Source organism: Nerophis lumbriciformis, linkage group LG29 (genome assembly GCF_033978685.3).
Source record: "Nerophis lumbriciformis linkage group LG29, RoL_Nlum_v2.1, whole genome shotgun sequence".
Classification (NCBI taxonomy): domain Eukaryota; kingdom Metazoa; phylum Chordata; class Actinopteri; order Syngnathiformes; family Syngnathidae; genus Nerophis; species Nerophis lumbriciformis.
Window position 1 is genome coordinate 21,257,355 of NC_084576.2, and position 19,734 is coordinate 21,277,088.

The following is a 19,734-nucleotide window of genomic DNA, read 5'->3' on the forward strand; positions in this document are numbered from 1 at the left end:
GTGGGAGATTATGCAGTTTCACCTATTTGGGTTAAAAATATTTTTTGCAAACCAGTAATTATAATCTGCAAATAATGTGCCATTGTTTAGTGTCGGTGCTGTCCAGAGCTCGGCAGAGTAACCATGTTGCTTTGTAGATGTCGGGAACACGTCTTGTGAGACGACGATGGTTTGTGGCGATCACAATGTGCAGGCGACAGCGGGAGGCATGGTGCAGGTAAAAAGATATCTAATGCTTAAACCAAAAATAAAGAAAAGGTGAGTGCCCCTAAGAAAAGGCATGAAAGCTTAGGGAAGGCTATGTAGAACGGAATTAAAACTGAACAGGCTACAAAGTAAACAAAAACAGAATGCTGGACGACAGCAAAAACTTACAGCGTGTGGAGCAGAGACGGCGTCCACAAAGTACATCCGTACATGACATGACGGTCGACAATGTCCACACAAAAAAAGATAGCAACAACTTAAATATTCTTGATTGCTAAAACAAAGCAGGTGCGGGGAATAGCGCTCAAAGGAAGACATGAAACTGCAACAGGAAAAGCCACTGAAATAGGAGCGCAAGACAAGAACTAAAACACTACACACAGGAAAACGCCAAAAAAACTCCAAATAAGTGACGGCGTGATGTGACAGGTTGTGACAGTACACCTACTTTGAGACAAGAGCTATAGTGATGCATGGTTGGTTATGGTTTAAAGTCATAGCCAACGGCTTTTTATTGTCTACTGAGTTTAATTTTTTAATGATTTCTGCTGGCGATGTGCCTCCGGATTTTTTCAATGAGAAAAATGCGCCTTGGCTCAAAAAAGGTTGAAAGACGCTGCCTTACAGGAGCAAAGCTTGTGTGCAGTCACGTTAAATTGTTGTTGTTAGAGATGTCCGATAATATCGGACTGCCGATATTATCGGCCAATAAATGCTTTAAAATGTAATATCAGAAATTATCGGTATCGTTTCAAAAAGTAAAATGTATGACTTTTTAAAACGCCGCTGTGTACACGGACATAGGGAGAAGTACAGAGCGCCAATAAACCCTAAAGGCGCTGCCTTTGCATGCCGGCCCAACCACATAATATCTACGGCTTTTCACACACACAAGTGAATGCAAAGCATACTTGGTCAACAGCCGCACCGAGGGTGGCCGTATAAACAACTTTAACAATGTTACAAATATGCGCCACACTGTGAACCCACACCAAACAAGAATGACAAACACATTTCGGGAGAACATCCGCACCGTAACACAACATAAACACAACAGAACAAATACCCAGAACCCTTTGCAGCACTAACTATTCCGGGACGCTACAATATACACCCCCCGCTACCTGTAGCACCCCACCTCAACCCCGCCTCCTCATGCTCTCTCAGGGAGAGCATGTCCCAAATTCCAAGCTGCTGTTTTGAGGCATGTTAAAAAAAATAATGCACTTTGTGACTTCAATAATAAATATGGCATTTTTTTTCCATAACTTGAGTTGATTTATTTTGGAAAATCTTGTTACATTGTTTAATGCATCCAGCGGGGCATCACAACAAAATTAGGCATAATAATGTGTTAATTCCACGACTGTATATATCGGTATCGGTTGATATCGGAATCGGTAATTAAGAGTTGGACAATATCGGGATATCGGCAAAAAAAGCCATTATCGTACATCTCTAGTTGTTGTTGTTGTTGTTGTTTACATTCAAAAGATGATCATGTTGGCACTTTTAGACTTGTATAGTATCTCCCCCTGCTGCTTAATGGGAATTTTAGCTTAACTGCTAGGCCCAAATAAATGGTTAATTAATTTCCACAAAGTATGAAGTATTAATACATTGCATTTTCATAGCTATCTACAAGAAAAAAACATTGTTATAACCTCTGAATGACAGTTATTAACATTATGAGAGCCCTCTAGACATGAAACGACACCCATATAGTCACATTTACACTCCTTTAATCTAATATAGTAATGCTGCCTGCGGCTGACCAATCAGTGGCCACGATACTAAACCGCCCGTTCTCATTGGCTTGGTTGCCATTTATAGTTCATTCAGTCATTTTTATACGTACAAAATGCTTGATTCTGACCAAAAATACATCGAATATGCTTGAAAAATAAATAGTCCATGCGAAATTGAAAATATATTCCTTTAAATGTAAAGCTCCCCTTTTTATAAAAGTGCCCAAAATTAAGTTTATTGGCGGTCACACCGACATCCTCCTCTTGCCAAACACGTTGTTGATGAGCTTGGCCATAGACTTGGAGCCGCTGTAGCGGCGGCGGTCGGCGCGGTACTTCAGGTGCTCCATCACCTGGCGGATTAGCTGCGTGAACAGGCCGGCGATGTCCTGGTAGCTCTCGGCCGCCGACACCTCCTGGAAGCGGCAGCCGCTGTCCTGGGCCAGGCGGCGGCCCTCGTCTTCGCGCACCTGCCGGGCGTGGCACAGGTCCTGCTTGTTGCCCAACAGGCACACGGGGACGCAGGGCGGCTCCCTGAAAGGTCAAAGGTTGACGTTCAGTGATGGGCAACACTTTTGACTTTTGGACATTTTAGATCAAGGCTGGGAAAAGTGCCATCATTTTTTGTGTAACTTGAGCGCCCCCGTGTGGTTGAAGTGTATGTTTACTACACGTTATTTTAATGATGTCAAGTGGTGACATCATTAAATATGATTCTAATCTAGGGATGTAACTGTCAGAATAATTGTATCTAAGTTATCACAAAATTTTGTGTTTCAATGAGTTCCCGGCGAGAAGACAAAAGCTGTCTTTGATCCTACCAATCAAAAGTCTTTTAAAACTCCACTGTGTAGGATGGGAAGCGACATGAAGGTGTCGGTTTCTTTGATGTATTGTAATCCACAAGAAAATTTGTCTTGACCCCCTCCAGGCACCTTTTCTTTAAACTGTTTTGTAACCCAAGGCGAGGGCTGTTTACGACCCCCCTTCCCTTAGAAACAGCTGTTGCCATGTAATCAGGGAAAGTCCAAATAAAAGAGGAGGCGTACAATCTTTAAAAAATTACAGTTGGTACAAAATGCGGCTGCTAGACTTTTGACAAGAACAAGAAAGTTTGATCATATTACGCCTATACTGGCTCACCTGCACTGGCTTCCTGTGCACTTAAGATGTGACTTTAAGGTTTTACTACTTACGTATAAAATACTACACGGTCTAGCTCCGTCCTATCTTGTCGATTGCATTGTACCATATGTCCCGACAAGAAATCTGCGTTCAAAGAACTCCGGCTTATTAGTGATTCCCAGAGCCCAAAAAAAGTCTGCGGGCTATAGAGCGTTTTCTATTCGGGCTCCAGTACTATGGAATGCCCTCCCGGTAACAATTAGAGATGCTACCTCAGTAGAAGCATTTAAGTCCCATCTTAAAACTCATTTGTATACTCTAGCCTTTAAATAGCCCCCCTGTTAGACCAGTTGATCTGCCGTTTCTTTTCTTTTCTCCTCTGCTCCCCTTTTCCTTGAGGGGGGGGGGCACAGGTCCGGTGGCCATGGATGAAGTGCTGGCTGTCCAGAGTCGGGACCCGGGGTGGACCGCTCGCCTGTGCATCGGCAGGGAACATCTCTGCGCTGCTGACCCGTCTCCGCTCGGAATGGTGTCCTGCTGGCCCCACTATGGACTGGACTCATACTATTATGTTGGATCCACTATGGACTGGACTCTCACAATATTATGTCAGACCCACTCGACATCCATTGCTTTCGGTCTCCCCTAGAGGGGGGGGGGGTTACCCACATATGCGGTCCTCTCCAAGGTTTCTCATAGTCATTCACATCGACGTCCCACTGGGGTGAGTTTTTCCTTGCCCGTATGTGGGCTTTGTACCGAGGATGTCGTTGTGGCTTGTGCAGCCCTTTGAGACACTTGTGATTTAGGGCTATATAAATAAAGATTGATTGATTTATCTTTCGTCAGAGCGTGGTGGGAGACTGTACAAAGAGTACGGCCCAGACGTCTCTCCTCAATTGAGCTAAATTGAATTCTGTCTCTGTTTAATTCCTTGCTTCTTTGTCTGTTTAATAGATGTCATCAGTGTTTGAACCCGACAGTAACGATTAGCGGTATTGATGATAAACCACAGTAACATTGCAGACAATTTTACCCTTTTAAATCTTAAATATCTTAAAACCGTGATTGATTAACGCACTTCAATAAAACTCACGGCATGAAAATACTGCTCATTTCCCGGAGAAGCAGCTAGCGCGCTAATCGCTATATAGCAACTAATTGTTAGAAGGCAGCTTGCTCACTAATCGCTAGCCGCTCCCTGGAAGGCACATTCATCTCTAGATGGCAGCTTGCGTGTTAACCGCGAGCTGAAAGCTGGTGGGCTAACCACTAACTGACAGCGTGTGTGCTGACCTCTAGCTGGCAGTTAGTAAGCTAAATGCTAGATGGCGACTAGGATACTAATAGCTAGCTGGCAGCTAGCTCACTAATCGCTAGCTGCTCTTAGAGAAGCTTCTAGCACGTTCATCTCTCGCTGGCAGCTAGTACGCTAACCACTAGCTGACAGCTTGTGTGCTGACCTCTCGCTGGCAGTTAGCACGCTAAATGCTAGATGGCGACTAGGGCACTAGTAGCCAGCTGGCAGCTAGCTCACTAATCGCTAGCTGCTCTTGGAGAAGCCTCTAGCACGTTCATCTCTCACTGGCAGCTAGCTCACTAATCGCTAGCTGCTCTTGGAGAAGCCTCTAGCACGTTCATCTCTCACTGGCAGCTATCTCACTAATCGCTAGCTGCTCTTGGAGAAGCCTCTAGCACGTTCATCTCTCACTGGCAGCTAGCACGCTAACCACTAGCGGTCAGCTGGAAGTTAGTGTGCTAATTGCTGGATGGCAGCTACCACACTAATAGCTAGCTGGCAGCTAGCGCACTAATTGCTGCCTGCTACTGAAAAAGCCATTAGCTTGCTCGTCTCTTGCTGGCAGCTAGCAGGCTAAAAGCTAGTTCCCAGCTAGAGTGCTAACCTCTAGCTGCCAGTTAGCCCACTAATCGCTAGCGGCTCCCTGTGAAGCACGTTCATCTCCAGCTGGCAGCTAGCGCGTAAAATTCTAGCTGGCAGCTAGCACGCTAGCCACTAGCTGACTGCTTGTGTGCTGACTTCTAGCTGGCAGTTAGCACGCTAATTGCTCGATGCGTTAGGAAACTAATAGCCAGCGGGCAGCTAGCTCACTAATCGCTAGCTGCTCTTGGAGAAGCCTCAAGCACGTTCATCTCTCGCTGTCAGCTAGTGGTCTCACCCCTAGCTGGAAGTTAGTGTGCTAATTGCGGGATGGCAGCTACCACACTAATAGCTAGCTAGCGCACTAATCGCTACCTGCTACTGAAAAAGCCATTAGCTTGCTCATCTCTTGCTGGCAGCTAGCAGGCTAAAAGCTCGCTGCTCTTGGATAAGCCTCCTGCACACTAACCACTAGCTATCAGCTAGCTTGTTAACCTCTGGCTGGCAGCTAGTATGCTAATTGCTAAATGGCAGCTAGCACACTAATAGCTAGCTGGCAGCCAGTGCACTAATCCCTAGCTACTCCCTGAGAAGCCTCAAGCACACTTATCTCTAGCTGGCAGCTGGCGTGCTAACCTCTAGCTGGCAGCTAACGCTTTAACCGCTAGCTAGCAGCTATTGTAGCTGGCAGTTAGCTCGTTAATTGCTCGATGGTAGCAGGTGCACTAATCGCTTGTAGCTGACAGTTAGCTGGCAGCCAATGTGCTAATCGCTATTTCAACACTCAAACAACAATAATTTGTCCCTTAATAAACCAGAACCATATTTACGGTTTGGTCTGCCAAGGAAAGTATTTTTTGTGTTATTTATTTACTTATTTTGTAAAGGGACAAGCGGTAGGAAATGGATGGATGGATGTGTTAAAGTTTGGTTAAAAGATGTCAATGTGTGTATAAGTACTTTATGAACACGATAACTTGATTTCCAGACGAGTATAATACAATCTGCATTGTACATAAATGGAGATGCCGGGGATTGAACCCGGGACCTCATACATGCGAAGCATGCGCTCTACCACTGAGCTACATCCCCACGTCGATTCACTGACGTCGATATTTGTCAACAGTAACAGCGACGTGTATTGCAAACTGAATCAGCTGCGCGGCGCTGCACGTGCACGCGATTAATCCCAGCATTCCACGCAGCTGTCTCGCCTCGAGGATGCGTGCGCAGCTTCAAAGGAAGTAGGACACATTAAACTTCCCCATGGCTTACAATTTGTAGCATCAAACGATGTTTGCTACTCGACTTATTTAGACCACGTGACGGCGCGGCACGGAAGTGAAGATCAGACGCCGCTGTTGGCCAATTGGAATCTTAAAAAGATCGAACAATTAGCATACATACTCAAATTATTATTTATTTTATTTAAAAAAATAATACATGCCCAATTGACTAAAACAGTAAAATAATACCACTGTCTAAAACTAAAAATTACTCTATATATATATTAAAAAAAAGTGGAATAAAAGACAGGTGAAAGGTAAGGAGAGCAAGGGGGAAACAAATATGTCACTGGAAGACGAGCGCCCTCACATGGCTGTAAGGAGCACGGCAGGCGCAGTGTTTGCTAATACTGGCATGCTCAAATGACCACACGTTATTTTGGGTATTATTGATTATACAGAGGATGGATTTAAAGTTGTCAGCTTTTATATTTTTTTGTATTTCCATGTGTGCTTTTATTGGTAATTTAGCGCCCGATGACAACATCATTGATTGAAGAATATTTTCACATACAACACGTGTGTTGTTAAACATTATTTACATTATCTTTGACACTTGTGTATTTACAGAGTCGCATGTTTACAATCTGCTCTCCCTACTGTGTGAGGAGGAGGAATTGCATTCTTTTGACTTGGTGGAGTTGATTGGAGTGAAGGTGGGTGAACTGTACCACGTGGAGGAGCGATTGCAATACACTCGGCATGTGTGCATCTTAAATGTAAATGTGGAGGAGCGATTGCAATACACCTGGTATGTGTGCACTTTAAATGTGCATGTGTGCACCTTAAATGTAAATGTGGAGGAGCGATTGCAATACACCTGGCATGTGTGCACCTTAAATGTAAATGTGGAGGAGCAATTGCAATACACCTGGCATGTGTGCACCTTAAATGTGGAGGGGCGATTGCAATACACTTGGCATGTGTGCACCTTAAATGTAAATGTGGAGGAGCGATTGCAGTACACCTGGTATGTGTGCACTTTAAATGTAAATGTGGAGAAGCGATTGCAATACACTTGGCATGTGTGCACCTTAAATGTAAATGAGGCGGAGCGATTGCAATACACCTGGCATGTGTGCATCTAAAATGTAAATGTGGAGGAGCGATTGCAATACACCTGGCATGTGTGCACTTTAAATGTAAATGTGGAGGAGCGATTGCAATACACCTGGCATGTGTGCACCTTAAATGTGGAGGGGCGATTGCAATACACCTGGCATATGTGCACCTTAAATGTAAATGTAGAGGAGTGATTGGAATACACCTGGCATATGTGCACTTTAAATGTAAATGTAGAGGAGTGATTGCAATACACTTTGCATTTGTGCACATTTTGTTCAGACATATTGATCTTTAGCTTAGCTTTACCACACACACACACACACACACACACACACACCCCACACACACACACACACACACACACACACAATATGCAAGTGCACCCAAATGTAAATGTAGAGGAGCGATTGCAATTACAGTTTGCATGTGTGCACATTTTGTACCGATGTATTGATTTTTAGCTTAGCCGCACCACAACCCTCCCCACCCTCTCCACACACACACACAAACCCACAAAATGGGCATGTGTGCACCCCAAATGTACTGTAAGTGTTGAGGAGCGATCGCACTGCAGTGGCCTATGCTGCCTACTACTATTGTTAGACTGCAAGGCAGCCTAGCAAGGGAAGAATGTTCCAATCTGACCCTTTGCAGTGGTTGAGTCGGGCCTCACAGATCTGCCGCAGGATGTCCTTGGCGTGGAGGAAGGAGGAGCGATCGCTGATGTTGTAGACCACCACAAAGCCGTGTGCCCAGTCCACTGGCTCCTCCACCAGACAAGTCACCCCTGAGCTCTGACAGGGACAACAAACATTATATTTCATCATCCTCACACTTGATCATCATTACTATGGCAACCAGGAAGGAGTAACATAAACACACTACTTCTCTTAGTACACTCAAGTAAATGTACTTTATACACTGTAGTGTGTACTTACTTCTGTTGGTACACTTCAGTAAGTATATTTTGTACACTGTAGTGTGTACTTACTTCTGTTGGTACACTTCAGTAAGTATACTTTGTACACTGTGGTGTGTACCTACTTCTCTTATACACTTCAGTAAGTGCACTTTGTACACTGTATTGTGTACTTACTTATGTTGGTACACTCCAGTAAGTATACTTTGTACACTGTAGTGTGTACTTACTTCTCTGAGTACACCCCAGTAAGTATACTTTGTTCACAATAGTGTGTACCTACTTCTCTTATACACTTCAGTAAGTGTACTTTGTACACTGTAGTGTATACCTACTTCCTGTTGGTACACTTCAGTAAGTATACTTTGTACACTGTAGTGTGTACTTACTTCCTGAGTGTGCATACTGTATTTGGACAATGTAGTGCTCTCCCACATCCATTACTGTTGTTGCACGTGTCTTCTTTCCTTCTCTTTCTTCTCTTTCTTCCCCTTCTTCTTGTCCTTTCCCTTCTTCTCCACTCTTCTTCTCCACTTCTTCTTCTTCTCTTCCTTCTTCTCGTTCTTCTTCTTCTTGTTGTCCTTCTTGCCCTTCTTGCCCCTTCTTCTCCAGTCTTCTTCTTCTTCTTCTTCTTCTCTTCTTCTCCTTCTTCTTCATCTTCTTCTTCTTCTTCTTCTTCTCCTTCTTCTTCTTGTCCTTCTTGTCCTTCTTGCCCTTCTTGCCCTTGTTCTTCTTCTTCTTCTTGTCCTTCTTCTTGTCCTTCTTCCCCTTCTTCTTGTCCGTCTTTTTCTTCTTCTTCTTCTTGTCCTTCTTCTTGTCCTTCTTGCCCTTCTTCTTCTTCTTCTTTTTCTTCTTCTTCTTCTTCTTCTTCTTCTTCTTCTTCTTCTTCTTCTTCTTCTTCTTCTTCTTCTTCTCTTCCTTCTTCTCCTTCTTCTTCTTCTTTTCTTCCTTCTTCTTCTTCTTCTTCTTCTTCTTCTTCTTCTTCTTCTTCTTCTTCTTCTCTTCCTTCTTCTCCTTCTTCTTCTTCTTCTTTTCTTCTCCTTCTTCTTCTTCTCATTCTTCTTCTTCTTTTTATTTTTATTTTTATTTTTCTTCTCCTTCTCTTTACCCCTTCTTCTCCTTGTCACTTTTCTTCTTCTTCTACTTTTTCTTCTTCTTCTACTTTTCTTCTACTTTGTTTTTTAAAATGTTTATATTTTTCATCTTCTTCTTCCTCCTCTGTCCATTTTTTATTTGGTCTTCTAATTTTTACTCCTACTTTTTCTTCTTCTCGTCTTTCCTCTCCTTTTCCTCCTTTTCCCTTTTCTTCTCCCTAATCTCCTCATTTTCCTTCTTTCTCTTGTTCTTCTCCTCCATTTGTCCTCTCCTTCTCCTTCTTCTCCTTCTCAAATGTCTCTTTCTTCCTCTTTATCGCCTTTTATCTCTCCATCTCCTTCTATTTCTCTTTCTGCTTCTCCATGTTTCTCTCATCCTCCTTGTTTCTCCTCCACCATCGTCACCTCCCTGGACAAGCAGCTGGGTCTGGTCAAAGTCTTAGCCCAGGTGTGCGACCCTTCTAGGAAGGAGCCTCAGGATCTCCTGAGTGTATTTCCTGAGGTGAATGTGACAACAACATGAGCTAGTTAGTGGTCCTCACCTGTGAGCACGGGTCTAACACCTCCAGGTTGAGTTGTCTGCCATCAATGGACATCCTCTTGCGATACAGCGAGTCTGCAAACATAGCAAATAGCACCTTTAGCAGAGGTCGCCATCAGGGGGTCCGCAGATTATCTCCTTTGTTGTCAGCTAGCGATCAGTGTGCTATTTGTTAGCAACGATTAGCGCTCCGGTTGTCAGCTAGCAATTAGAGAGTTAGTTGTCAGCTAGCGATTACACCTCTGGTTGTCAGCAAAATGTAGCACACTAGTTATCAGCATACAATTATCGCACTTGTTGTCAACTTGTGATAAACGCTTTAATTGTCAGCTAGCAATTAGAGCATTATTTGTCAGCTAGCGATTAGCACTCTAGTTGTCAACTTGTGATTAGCGCTCTAATTGTCAGCTAGCAATTAGAGAGTTAGCTGTCATCTAGCGATTAGCGCTCTAGTTATCACCTTGTGATTAGCACTGTAATTGTCAGCTAGCGATTAGAGAGTTAGTTGTCAGCTAGCGATTAGCTCTCTAGTTGTCAACTTGTGATTAGCGCTCTAATTGTCAGCAAGCAATTAGAGAGTTGGCTGTCAGCTAGCGATTAGCGCTCTAGTTGTCAACTTGTGATTAGCATTCTAATTGTCAGCTAGCAATTAGAGAGTTAGTTGTCAGCTAGCGATTACAGCTCTGGTTGTCAGCTAAATGTAGCACGCTTGTTATCAGCTTGCAATTATCGCACTTGTTGTCAACTTGTGATTAGCGCTCTAATTGTCAGCTAGCAATTAGAGAATTAGTTGTCAGCTAGCGATTACAGCTCTGGTTGTCAGCAAAATTTAGCACGCCTGTTATCAGCTTGCAATTATCGCACTTGTTGCCAACTTGTGATTAGCGCTCTAATTGTCAGCTAGCAATTAGAGAGTTAGTTGTTAGCTAGCGATTAGCACTCTAATTGTCAACTTGTGATTAGCGCTCTAATTGTCAGCTAGCAATTAGAGAGTTAGCTGTCAGCTAGCGATTAGCACTCTAGTTATCACTTTGTGATTAGCACTCTAATTGCCAGCTAGCAATTAGAGAGTTAGTTGTCAGCTAGCGATTAGCACTCTAGTTGTCAACTTGTGATTAGCGCTCTAATTGTTAGCTAGCACTTAGAGAGTTAGCTGTCAGCTAGCGATTAGCGCTCTAGTTGACAACTTGTGGTTAGCGCTCTAATTGTCAGCTAGCAATTAGAGAGTTAGTTGTCAGCTAGCGATTACAGCTCTGGTTGTCAGCAAAATGTAGCACGCTAGTTATCAGCTTGCAATTATCGCACTTGTTGTCAACTTGTGATTAGCGCTCTAATTGTCAGCTAGCAATTAGAGAGTTAGTTGTCAGCTAGCGATTAGCACTCTAGTTGTCAACTTGTGATTAGCGCTCTAATTGTCAGCTAGCAATTAGAGAGTTAGCTGTCAGCTAGCGATTAGCGCTCTTGTTTTCACTTTGTGATTAGCACTCTAATTGCCAGCTAGCAATTAGAGAGTTAGTTGTCAGCTAGCGATTAGTACTCTAGTTGTCAACTTGTGATTAGCGCTCTAATTGTTAGCTAGCAATTAGAGAGTTAGCTGTCAGCTAGCGATTAGCGCTCTAGTTGACAACTTGTGGTTAGCGCTCTAATTGTCAGCTAGCAATTAGAGAGTTAGTTGTCAGCTAGCGATTACAGCTCTGGTTGTCAGCAAAATGTAGCACGCTAGTTATCAGCTTGCAATTATCGCACTTGTTGTCAACTTGTGATTAGTGCTCTAATTGTCAGCTAGCAATTAGAGAGTTAGTTGTCAGCTAGCGATTAGCACTCTAGTTGTCAACTTGTGATTAGCGCTCTAATTGTCAGCTAGCAATTAGAGAGTTAGTTGTCAGCTAGCGATTACAGCTCTGGTTGTCAGCAAAATGTAGCACGCTAGTTATCAGCTTGCAATTACCGCACATGTTGTCAACTTGTGATTAGCGCTCTAATTGTCAGCTATCAATTAGAGAGTTAGTTGTCAGCTAGCGATTAGCACTCTAGTTGTCAACTTGTGATTAGCACTCTAATTGTCAGCTAGCAATTAGAGAGTTAGCTGTCAGCTAGCGATTAGCGCTCTAGTTGACAACTTGTGATTAGCGCTCTAATTGTCAGCTAGCAATTAGAGAGTTAGTTGTCAGCTAGCGATTACAGCTCTGGTTGTCAGCAAAATGTAGCACGGTAGTTATCAGCTTGCAATTATTGCACTTGTTGTCAACTTGGGGTTAGCGCTCTAATTGTCAGCTAGCAATTAGAGCGTTAGTTGTCAGCTAGCAATTAGCACTCTAGTTGTCAACTTGTGATTAGCGCTCCAATTGTCAGCTAGCAATTAGAGAGTTGGCTGTCAGCTGGCGATTAGCGCTCTAGTTATCACCTTGTGATTAGCACTCTAATTGTCAGCTAGCAATTAGAGAGTTAGCTGTCAGCTAGCGGTTAGCACTTCAGTTGTCAACTTGTGATTAGCGCTCTGATTGTCAGCTAGCAATTAGAGAGTTAGTTGTCAGCTAGCGATTAGCACTCTAGTTGTCAACTTGTGATTAGCGCTCTAGTTGGCAGCTAGCAAATAGAGAGTTAGCTGTCAGCTAGCGATTAGCGCTCTAGTTATCACATTGTGATAAGCACTCTAATTGTCAGCTAGCAATTAGAGAGTTAGCTGTCAGCTAGCGATTAGCGCTCTAGTTGTCAACTTGTGATTAGCGCTCTAATTGTCAGCTAACAATTAGAGAGTTAGCTGTCAGCTAGCGATTAGCGCTCTAGTTGTCAACTTGTGATTAGCGCTCTAATTGTCAGCTAGCAATTAGAGAGTTAGTTGTCAGCTAGCGATTACAGCTCTGGTTGTCAGCAAAATGTAGCACGCTAGTTATCAGCTTGCAATTATCGCACTTGTTGTCAACTTGTGATTAGCACTCTAATTGTCAGCTAGCAATTAGAGAGTTAGTTGTCAGCTAGCGATTAGCACTCTAGTTGTCAACTTGTGATTAGCGCTCTAATTGTCAGCTAGCAATTAGAGAGTTAGTTGTCAGCTAGCGATTACAGCTCTGGTTGTCAGCAAAATGTAGCACGCTAGTTATCAGCTTGCAATCATCGCACTTGTTGTCAACTTGTGATTAGCGCTCTAATTGTCAACTAGCAATTAAAGAGTTAGTTGTCAGCTAGCGATTAGCACTCTAGTTGTCAACTTGTGACTAGCGCTCTGATTGTCAGCTAGCAATTAGAGAGTTAACTGTCCGCTAGCGATTGGCGCTCTTGTTGTCACCTTGTGATTAGCACTCTAATTGTCTGCTAACAATTAGAGAGTTAGTTGTCAGCTAGCAATTAGCTCTCTAGTTGTCAACTTGTGATTAGCGCTCTAATTGTCAGCAAGCAATTAGAGAGTTGGCTGTCAGCTAGCGATTAGCGCTCTAGTTGTCAACTTGTGATTAGCGTTCTAATTGTCAGCTAGCAATTAGAGAGTTAGTTGTCAGCTAGAGATTACAGCTCTGGTTGTCAACAAAATGTAGCACGCTAGTTATCAGCTTGCAATTATCGCACTTGTTGTCAACTTGTGATTAGCGCTCTAATTGTCAGCTAGCAATTACAGAGTTAGTTGTCAGCTAGCGATTAACACTCTAGTTGTCATCTTGTGATTAGCGCTCTAATTGTCAGCTAGCAATTAGAGAGTTAGCTGTCAGCTAGCGATTAGCGCTCTAATTGTCAGATAGCAATTAGAGAGTTAGTTGTCAGCTTGCGATTACAGCTCTGGTTGTCAGCAAAATGTAGCACGCTAGTTATCAGCTTGCAATTATCGCACTTGTTGTCAACTTGTGATTAGCACTCTAATTGTCAGCTAGCAATTAGAGAGTTAGTTGTCAGCTAGCGATTAGCACTCTAGTTGTCAACTTGTGATTAGCGCTCTAATTGTCAGCTAGCAATTAGAGAGTTAGCTGTCAGCTAGCGATTACAGCTCTGGTTGTCAGCAAAATGTAGCACGCCTGTTATCAGCTTGCAATTATCGCACTTGTTGTCAACTTGTGATTAGCGCTCTAATTGTCAGCTAGCAATTAGAGCGTTAGTTGTCAGCTAGCAATTAACACTCTAGTTGTCAACTTGTGATTAGCGCTCTAATTGTCAGCTAGCAATTAGAGAGTTAGTTGTCAGCTAGCGATTAGCTCTCTAGTTGTCAACTTGTGATTAGCGCTCTAATTGTCAGCTAGCAATTAGAGAGTTAGTTGTCAGCTATCAATTAGCACTCTAGTTGTAAACTTGTGATTAGCGCTCTAATTGTCAGCTAGCAATTAGAGAGTTAGCTGGCAGCCAGCGATTAGCACTCTAGTTGTCAACTTGTGATTAGCGCTCTAATTGTCAGCTAGCAATTAGAGAGTTGGCTGTCAGCTAGCGATTAGCGCTGTAGTTGTCAACTTGTGATTAGCGTTCTAATTGTCAGCTAGCAATTAGAGAGTTAGTTGTCAGCTAGCGATTAGCACTCTAGTTGTCACCTTGTGATTAGCGCTCTAATTGTCAGCTGGCAATTAGAGAGTTAGTTGTCAGCTAGCGATTACAGCTCTGGTTGTCAGCAAAATGTAGCACTCTAGTTATCAGCTTGCAATTATCGCACTTGTTGTCAACTTGTGATTAGCGCTCTAATTGTCAGATAGCAATGAGAGAATTAGTTGTCAGCTAGCGATTAGCACTCTAGTTGTCAACTTGTGATTAGCGCTCTAGTTATCAGCTAGCAATTAGAGAGTTAGCTGTCAGCTAGCGATTAGCGCTCTATTTATCACATTGTGATTAGCACTCTAATTGTCAGCTAGCAATTAGAGAGTTCGTTGTCAGCTAGCGATTAGCGCTCTAGTTGTCAACTTGTGATTAGCGCTCTAATTGTCAGCTAGCAATTAGAGAGTTAGCTGTCAGCTAGCGATTAGCGCTCTAGTTGTCAACTTGTGATTAGCGCTCTAACTGTCAGCTAGCAATTAGAGAGTTAGTTGTCAGCTAGCGATTACAGCTCTGGTTGTCAGCAAAATGTAGCACGCTAGTCATCAGCTTGCAATTATCGCACTTGTTGTCAACTTGTGATTAGCGCTCTAATTGTCAGCTGGCAATTAGAGAGTTAGTTTTCAGCTAGCGATTAGCGCTCCAGATGCCAGCTAAAGATTAGCGCTGCAGTTTTTCCGCTAACAATCAAAGGTCCTTGTTGCCAGCTAGCAATTAGCGCGTTAGTGGTCATCGTTAGTCATGAGCGTTCCAAGTTTTGTTCTTTGAACACGTTTAGTTTATGCTGAACGTAAGCACTTTTGTTACAAACTATTAAAAATAATAACTAAATAAAAAATGGCGACAGTTTGACCCTGGAACAGATGATGAGTGTTTCTCATACGGGGAAACATTCATCATTAGGAAAAAGGAGCTCACTGGAGTTGGAGGCATATTCTCCGATGAAGCGTCTGGTCAGGAAGCGCACGAGGACAGCTGGACAAAATGGAAAAAGACAACATGAGGCATGGCACGGTTGCAGGTGCAGTGGGGGGGAAGGGGGGGGGGGGTGCAGACCACGCCAACCGTCGGCGTGAGTCTGCGGGTGAACGCCAAGCCTCGCATGAAAGCGGCGGCGAGGAAAGGCCTGCGAGTGATTTTTGGCGAGCCGACTGGCTTTATTTCCACTTTGGAGCCAACTCTTCCACCGCAGGCAATCACTGAGTGTTGGCGGGTGGAGGGATGACGTCATCTTGGCACCTGGACACTCCATTAGGTACACTAGTCTCAACATGGCGCATGTACAAATACAACAACTTCAATTTTTATTTCATCTGACCACAGAACTTTCTTCCAGAATGTCTTATCTTTGTCCATGTGATGTCGGATAAAACAAAAACTGAGCTGTTTGGCCACAATACCCAACAATTTGGAGGAGAAAAGGTGAGGCCTTTAATCCCAGGACCACCATCCCTACTGTCAAGCATGGTGGTGGTAGTATTATGCTCTGGGCCTGTTTTGCTGCCAATGGAACTGGTGCTTTACAGAGAGTAAATGGGACAATGAAAAAGGAGGATTACCTCCAAATGCTTCAGGACAAGCTAAAATCATCAGCATTTGGGCGTTCCAACAGGACAATGACCCCAAACACACGTCAAAAGTGGTAAAGGAATGGCTAAATTAGGCTAGAATTAAGGTTTTAGAATGGCCTTCCCAAAGTCCTGACTTAAACGTGTGGACAATGCTGAAGAAACAAGTCCATGTCAGAAAACCAACACATTTAGTTGAACTGCACCAATGCTTGTCAAGAAGTGTGGTCAAAAATTCAACCAAATTCTACCAAAAGCGCCTTATTGCAGGGACATGTAAGCAAATATTAACATTGCTGTATGTATACTTTTGACCCAGCAGATTTTCTCACATTTTCAGTTGACCCATAATAAATTCATAAAAGAACCAAACTTCATGAATGTGTTTGTGAGCAACAAGTATGTGCTCCAATCACTCTATCACAAATAAATAAGAGTTGTATAAGACCGACACTAGATTAATTACATTAAAAAAAATTCTCACAAATAATTGTTTTTTTTGTTACCTTTGAGGGGTAAAAATTATTTAAAAGACTAGTAGGTTTTTATAGGTTTTTTTTACTTTCTTTTGTATCAAGGAAACAATCACTAATATATGATCGGAATCATTTAAATGTACAAAAATATTCCTCTATTGGTGGGACTTAATCTGAAAATTTTGTCTATAATTAAAATGTGTGTGTTTTTTCATGGCAACCATTCTCATATCCCCATGTGATGTGACAGTGACATCACTGGTTTGAAGTATGTTAAAACCTGTTTTAAGAATACAGAAAAACAAATACACAAATAATAAGTAAGGGTAAAATATATTAATGGACACAAAAAGTATTTTAAAAAAAAAGAAAATAATTATTAGGGGATTATAAAGATGTGTGTATACAAACCTGGGGTTTGTATGCTCGAACTAAAACACATCAGAACATCCATCCATCCATTTTCTACCGCTTATTCCCTTTTTTTGGGGGTAGCGGGGGGCGCTGGAGCCTATCTCAGCTACAATCGGGCGGAAGGCGGGGTACACCCTGGACAAGTCGCCACCTCATCGCAGGGCCAACACAGATAGACAGACAACATTCACACACACATTCACACACTAGGGCCAATTTAGTGTTGCCAATCAACCTATCCCCAGGTGCATGTTTTTGCACAATGAACCATAAAAAATTATCCAAAAATAAATAAATAAACAAAATAAAGGATGAATAATTATTTTAAAAAAAATATATATATTATTATTTTTATTTTTTTTGTATTTATTTATTTATTTTTTTTTTTAAATTATTTATCCTTTATTTTGTTTATTTATTTTTATTTATTTTATTATTTTCTGATGACTGGACAGGACATGTAATATATATATATATATATATATATATATATATATATATATATATATATATATATATATATATATATATATATATATATATATATATATATATATATATATATATATATATATATATATATATATATACTTCTTTTTTTTTACATGTCCTGTCCAGTCACTGAGGCAAATCATATTGTTGATGTAGATTTGTATTTGACTTTATTACATTTAATATTGATTTGATGTTTGGAAGAGAGAGGAGGAAAAAAAGGAAGACAGAGGGGGGATAAGACAGAGAGACAACAACAACAACAACAACAACAATAACAACCACAACAACAGAACATCAGCAAATAGGATATGTACAAATATGATAGTAAAAATGATAGCAAAGAAGCAGTTAGTGAAGTAAATAACAGAAATGACAATGAACATTTTTGCACTACAAATGGAGCAATACAAATACCAATAGCAATAGCACTATTGATAATGAATAATAACAATAATTACCTCTGTTATCAACGATACAAATGCAACAATACATACATGTAATGATAACTTGAAATACAAAAGAAAGCAGATAAATGGAGGGGGAAGAAAGAAGTGAACTGTATTAACCTTGTAGATTGTTATAGTCACAATAGGTTAAGCTTTGTCAGTGTGTTACCCAGTTTCCCCTAGGGCAACAACGTTAATATATGTTTGATGAAACATGATTAAATGCCTGACTGTATGTATGCATATGTGCTTGTACTGTATATGTATGTTTGTTTGTACAGTGTATGTACTGTATGTACTAGAGATGTCTGATAACATCGAACTGCCAATATTATCGGCCGGTAAATGCTTTAAAATGTAATATCGGAAATTATCGGTATCGGTTTCGAAAAGTAAAATTTATGACTTTTTAAAATGCCGCTGTAAGGAGTGGTACACGGACGTAGGGAGGAAGTACAGAGCGCCAATAAACCTTAAAGGCACTTCCTTTGCATGCCCGGCCAATCACATAATATCTACGGCTTTTCACACACACAAGTGAATGCAAGCATACTTGGTCAATAGCCATACAGGTCACACTGAGGGTGGCCGTATGAACAACTTTAACACTGTTACAAATATGCGCCACACTGTGAACCCACACCAAACAAGAATGACAAACACATTTCGGGGGAACATCCGCACCGTAACACAACATAAACACAACAGAACAAATACCCAGAACCCCTTGCAGCACTAACTCTTCCGAGACGCTACAATATACAACCCCCCGCTACCCCCCACCCCCCACCTCAACCCTGCCCACCTCAACCTCCTCATGCTCTCTCAGGGAGAGCATGTACCAAATTCCAAGCTGCTATTTTGAGGCATGTTAAAAAAAATAATGCACTTTGTGACTTCAATAATAAATATGGCAGTGCCATGTTGGCATTTCTTTCCATAACTTGAGTTGATTTATTTTGGAAAACCTTGTTACATTGTTTAATGCATCCAGCGGGGCATCACAACAAATTAAGCATAATAATGTGTTAATTCCACGACTGTATATATCGGTATCGGTTGATATCGGAATCGGTAATTAAGAGTTGGACAATATCGGAATATCGGCAAAAAAAGCCATTATCGGACATCTCTAGTATGTACCGTATGTATCATAGAGCTGCACGATTATTAATCACGATTATTTTCATCGATATTAAAATCAGGATTATTATTATATATATATGAACGATAGAACCTTAGTAGAGTTTAGTGAATAAAAAGCTGACCTGACTTTCCAGCGCCTGGACTTCCCAGCAGAGCCAACTTGATGTCGGTCATGGTTGAGATTTTTCCTCGATTCGCCGTCTTGACGCTCCCTCTCTTCTTCTCCTCTTTCTCCAGAGTGCGGCCGGTGCTTTAAAGGAGCAGGGGGGGGAATCGAACGCACGCCCTGCCCTCCCTGCTCTCATTCACTGAGTTCCCCTGTTCCTCCTGAAAATGCCGTCGGGTCACATCGGAGCACCGTGGTAAGTTTGTTTTCATAAAACACTCCATTCAGCGAATATCAAGTTGTGCGCGGGGTCAATCTGCATTCTTCTCCTCTTGGCTTGTTTGCAAAACATGTACTTATGAAAGGGTGAAGGCGCTACTGAAAAAAACACACACAAAAATACTAATTTTGTTTACAAACCAGTGCTGTCAGATTATAAAGTTTTTAATCACAATAAACACACTTTTGAGTTTGAGTTAATCGTGATTAATCACAGTAAAGCTTACATTACTTAAATTAACCTAATATTTGGACGCAAATGTATTTATTTTTAACCCACGCCGTATTTTAAGCAACCATTCACGGTGGATTTAAAAGAGCTCGAAATAAATTAATGTAAAGAGTAATTTTAAAAAAAATCTCAATAAATCGCGCGATTAATCTGCGATTAAATATGATTATTGCGATATTTTATGTGATTAAGCACGAGTTAACTCGTG

The 19,734-nt window shown here is 41.8% G+C and overlaps 1 protein-coding gene and 1 non-coding gene across 2 annotated transcripts; both read right to left on the bottom strand.

The window, feature by feature from the left end:
* Positions 1-1,870: 1,870 nt before the first annotated feature.
* Positions 1,871-19,190, bottom strand: rerglb (RERG/RAS-like b). The gene is made up of 5 exons (XM_061924789.2): positions 19,032-19,190; positions 15,283-15,339; positions 9,866-9,939; positions 7,956-8,104; positions 1,871-2,489 (listed from the first exon to the last, which is right to left on the bottom strand). The coding sequence occupies exons 1-5, from the start codon at positions 19,081-19,083 to the stop codon at positions 2,201-2,203; spliced, it is 621 nt and encodes a 206-aa protein (XP_061780773.1). The 5' UTR covers positions 19,084-19,190; the 3' UTR covers positions 1,871-2,200.
* On the bottom strand, positions 5,980-6,051 carry trnaa-cgc (transfer RNA alanine (anticodon CGC)). The gene has a single exon. It is a non-coding gene; the product is annotated as a tRNA-Ala (tRNA).
* Positions 19,191-19,734: the final 544 nt, after the last annotated feature.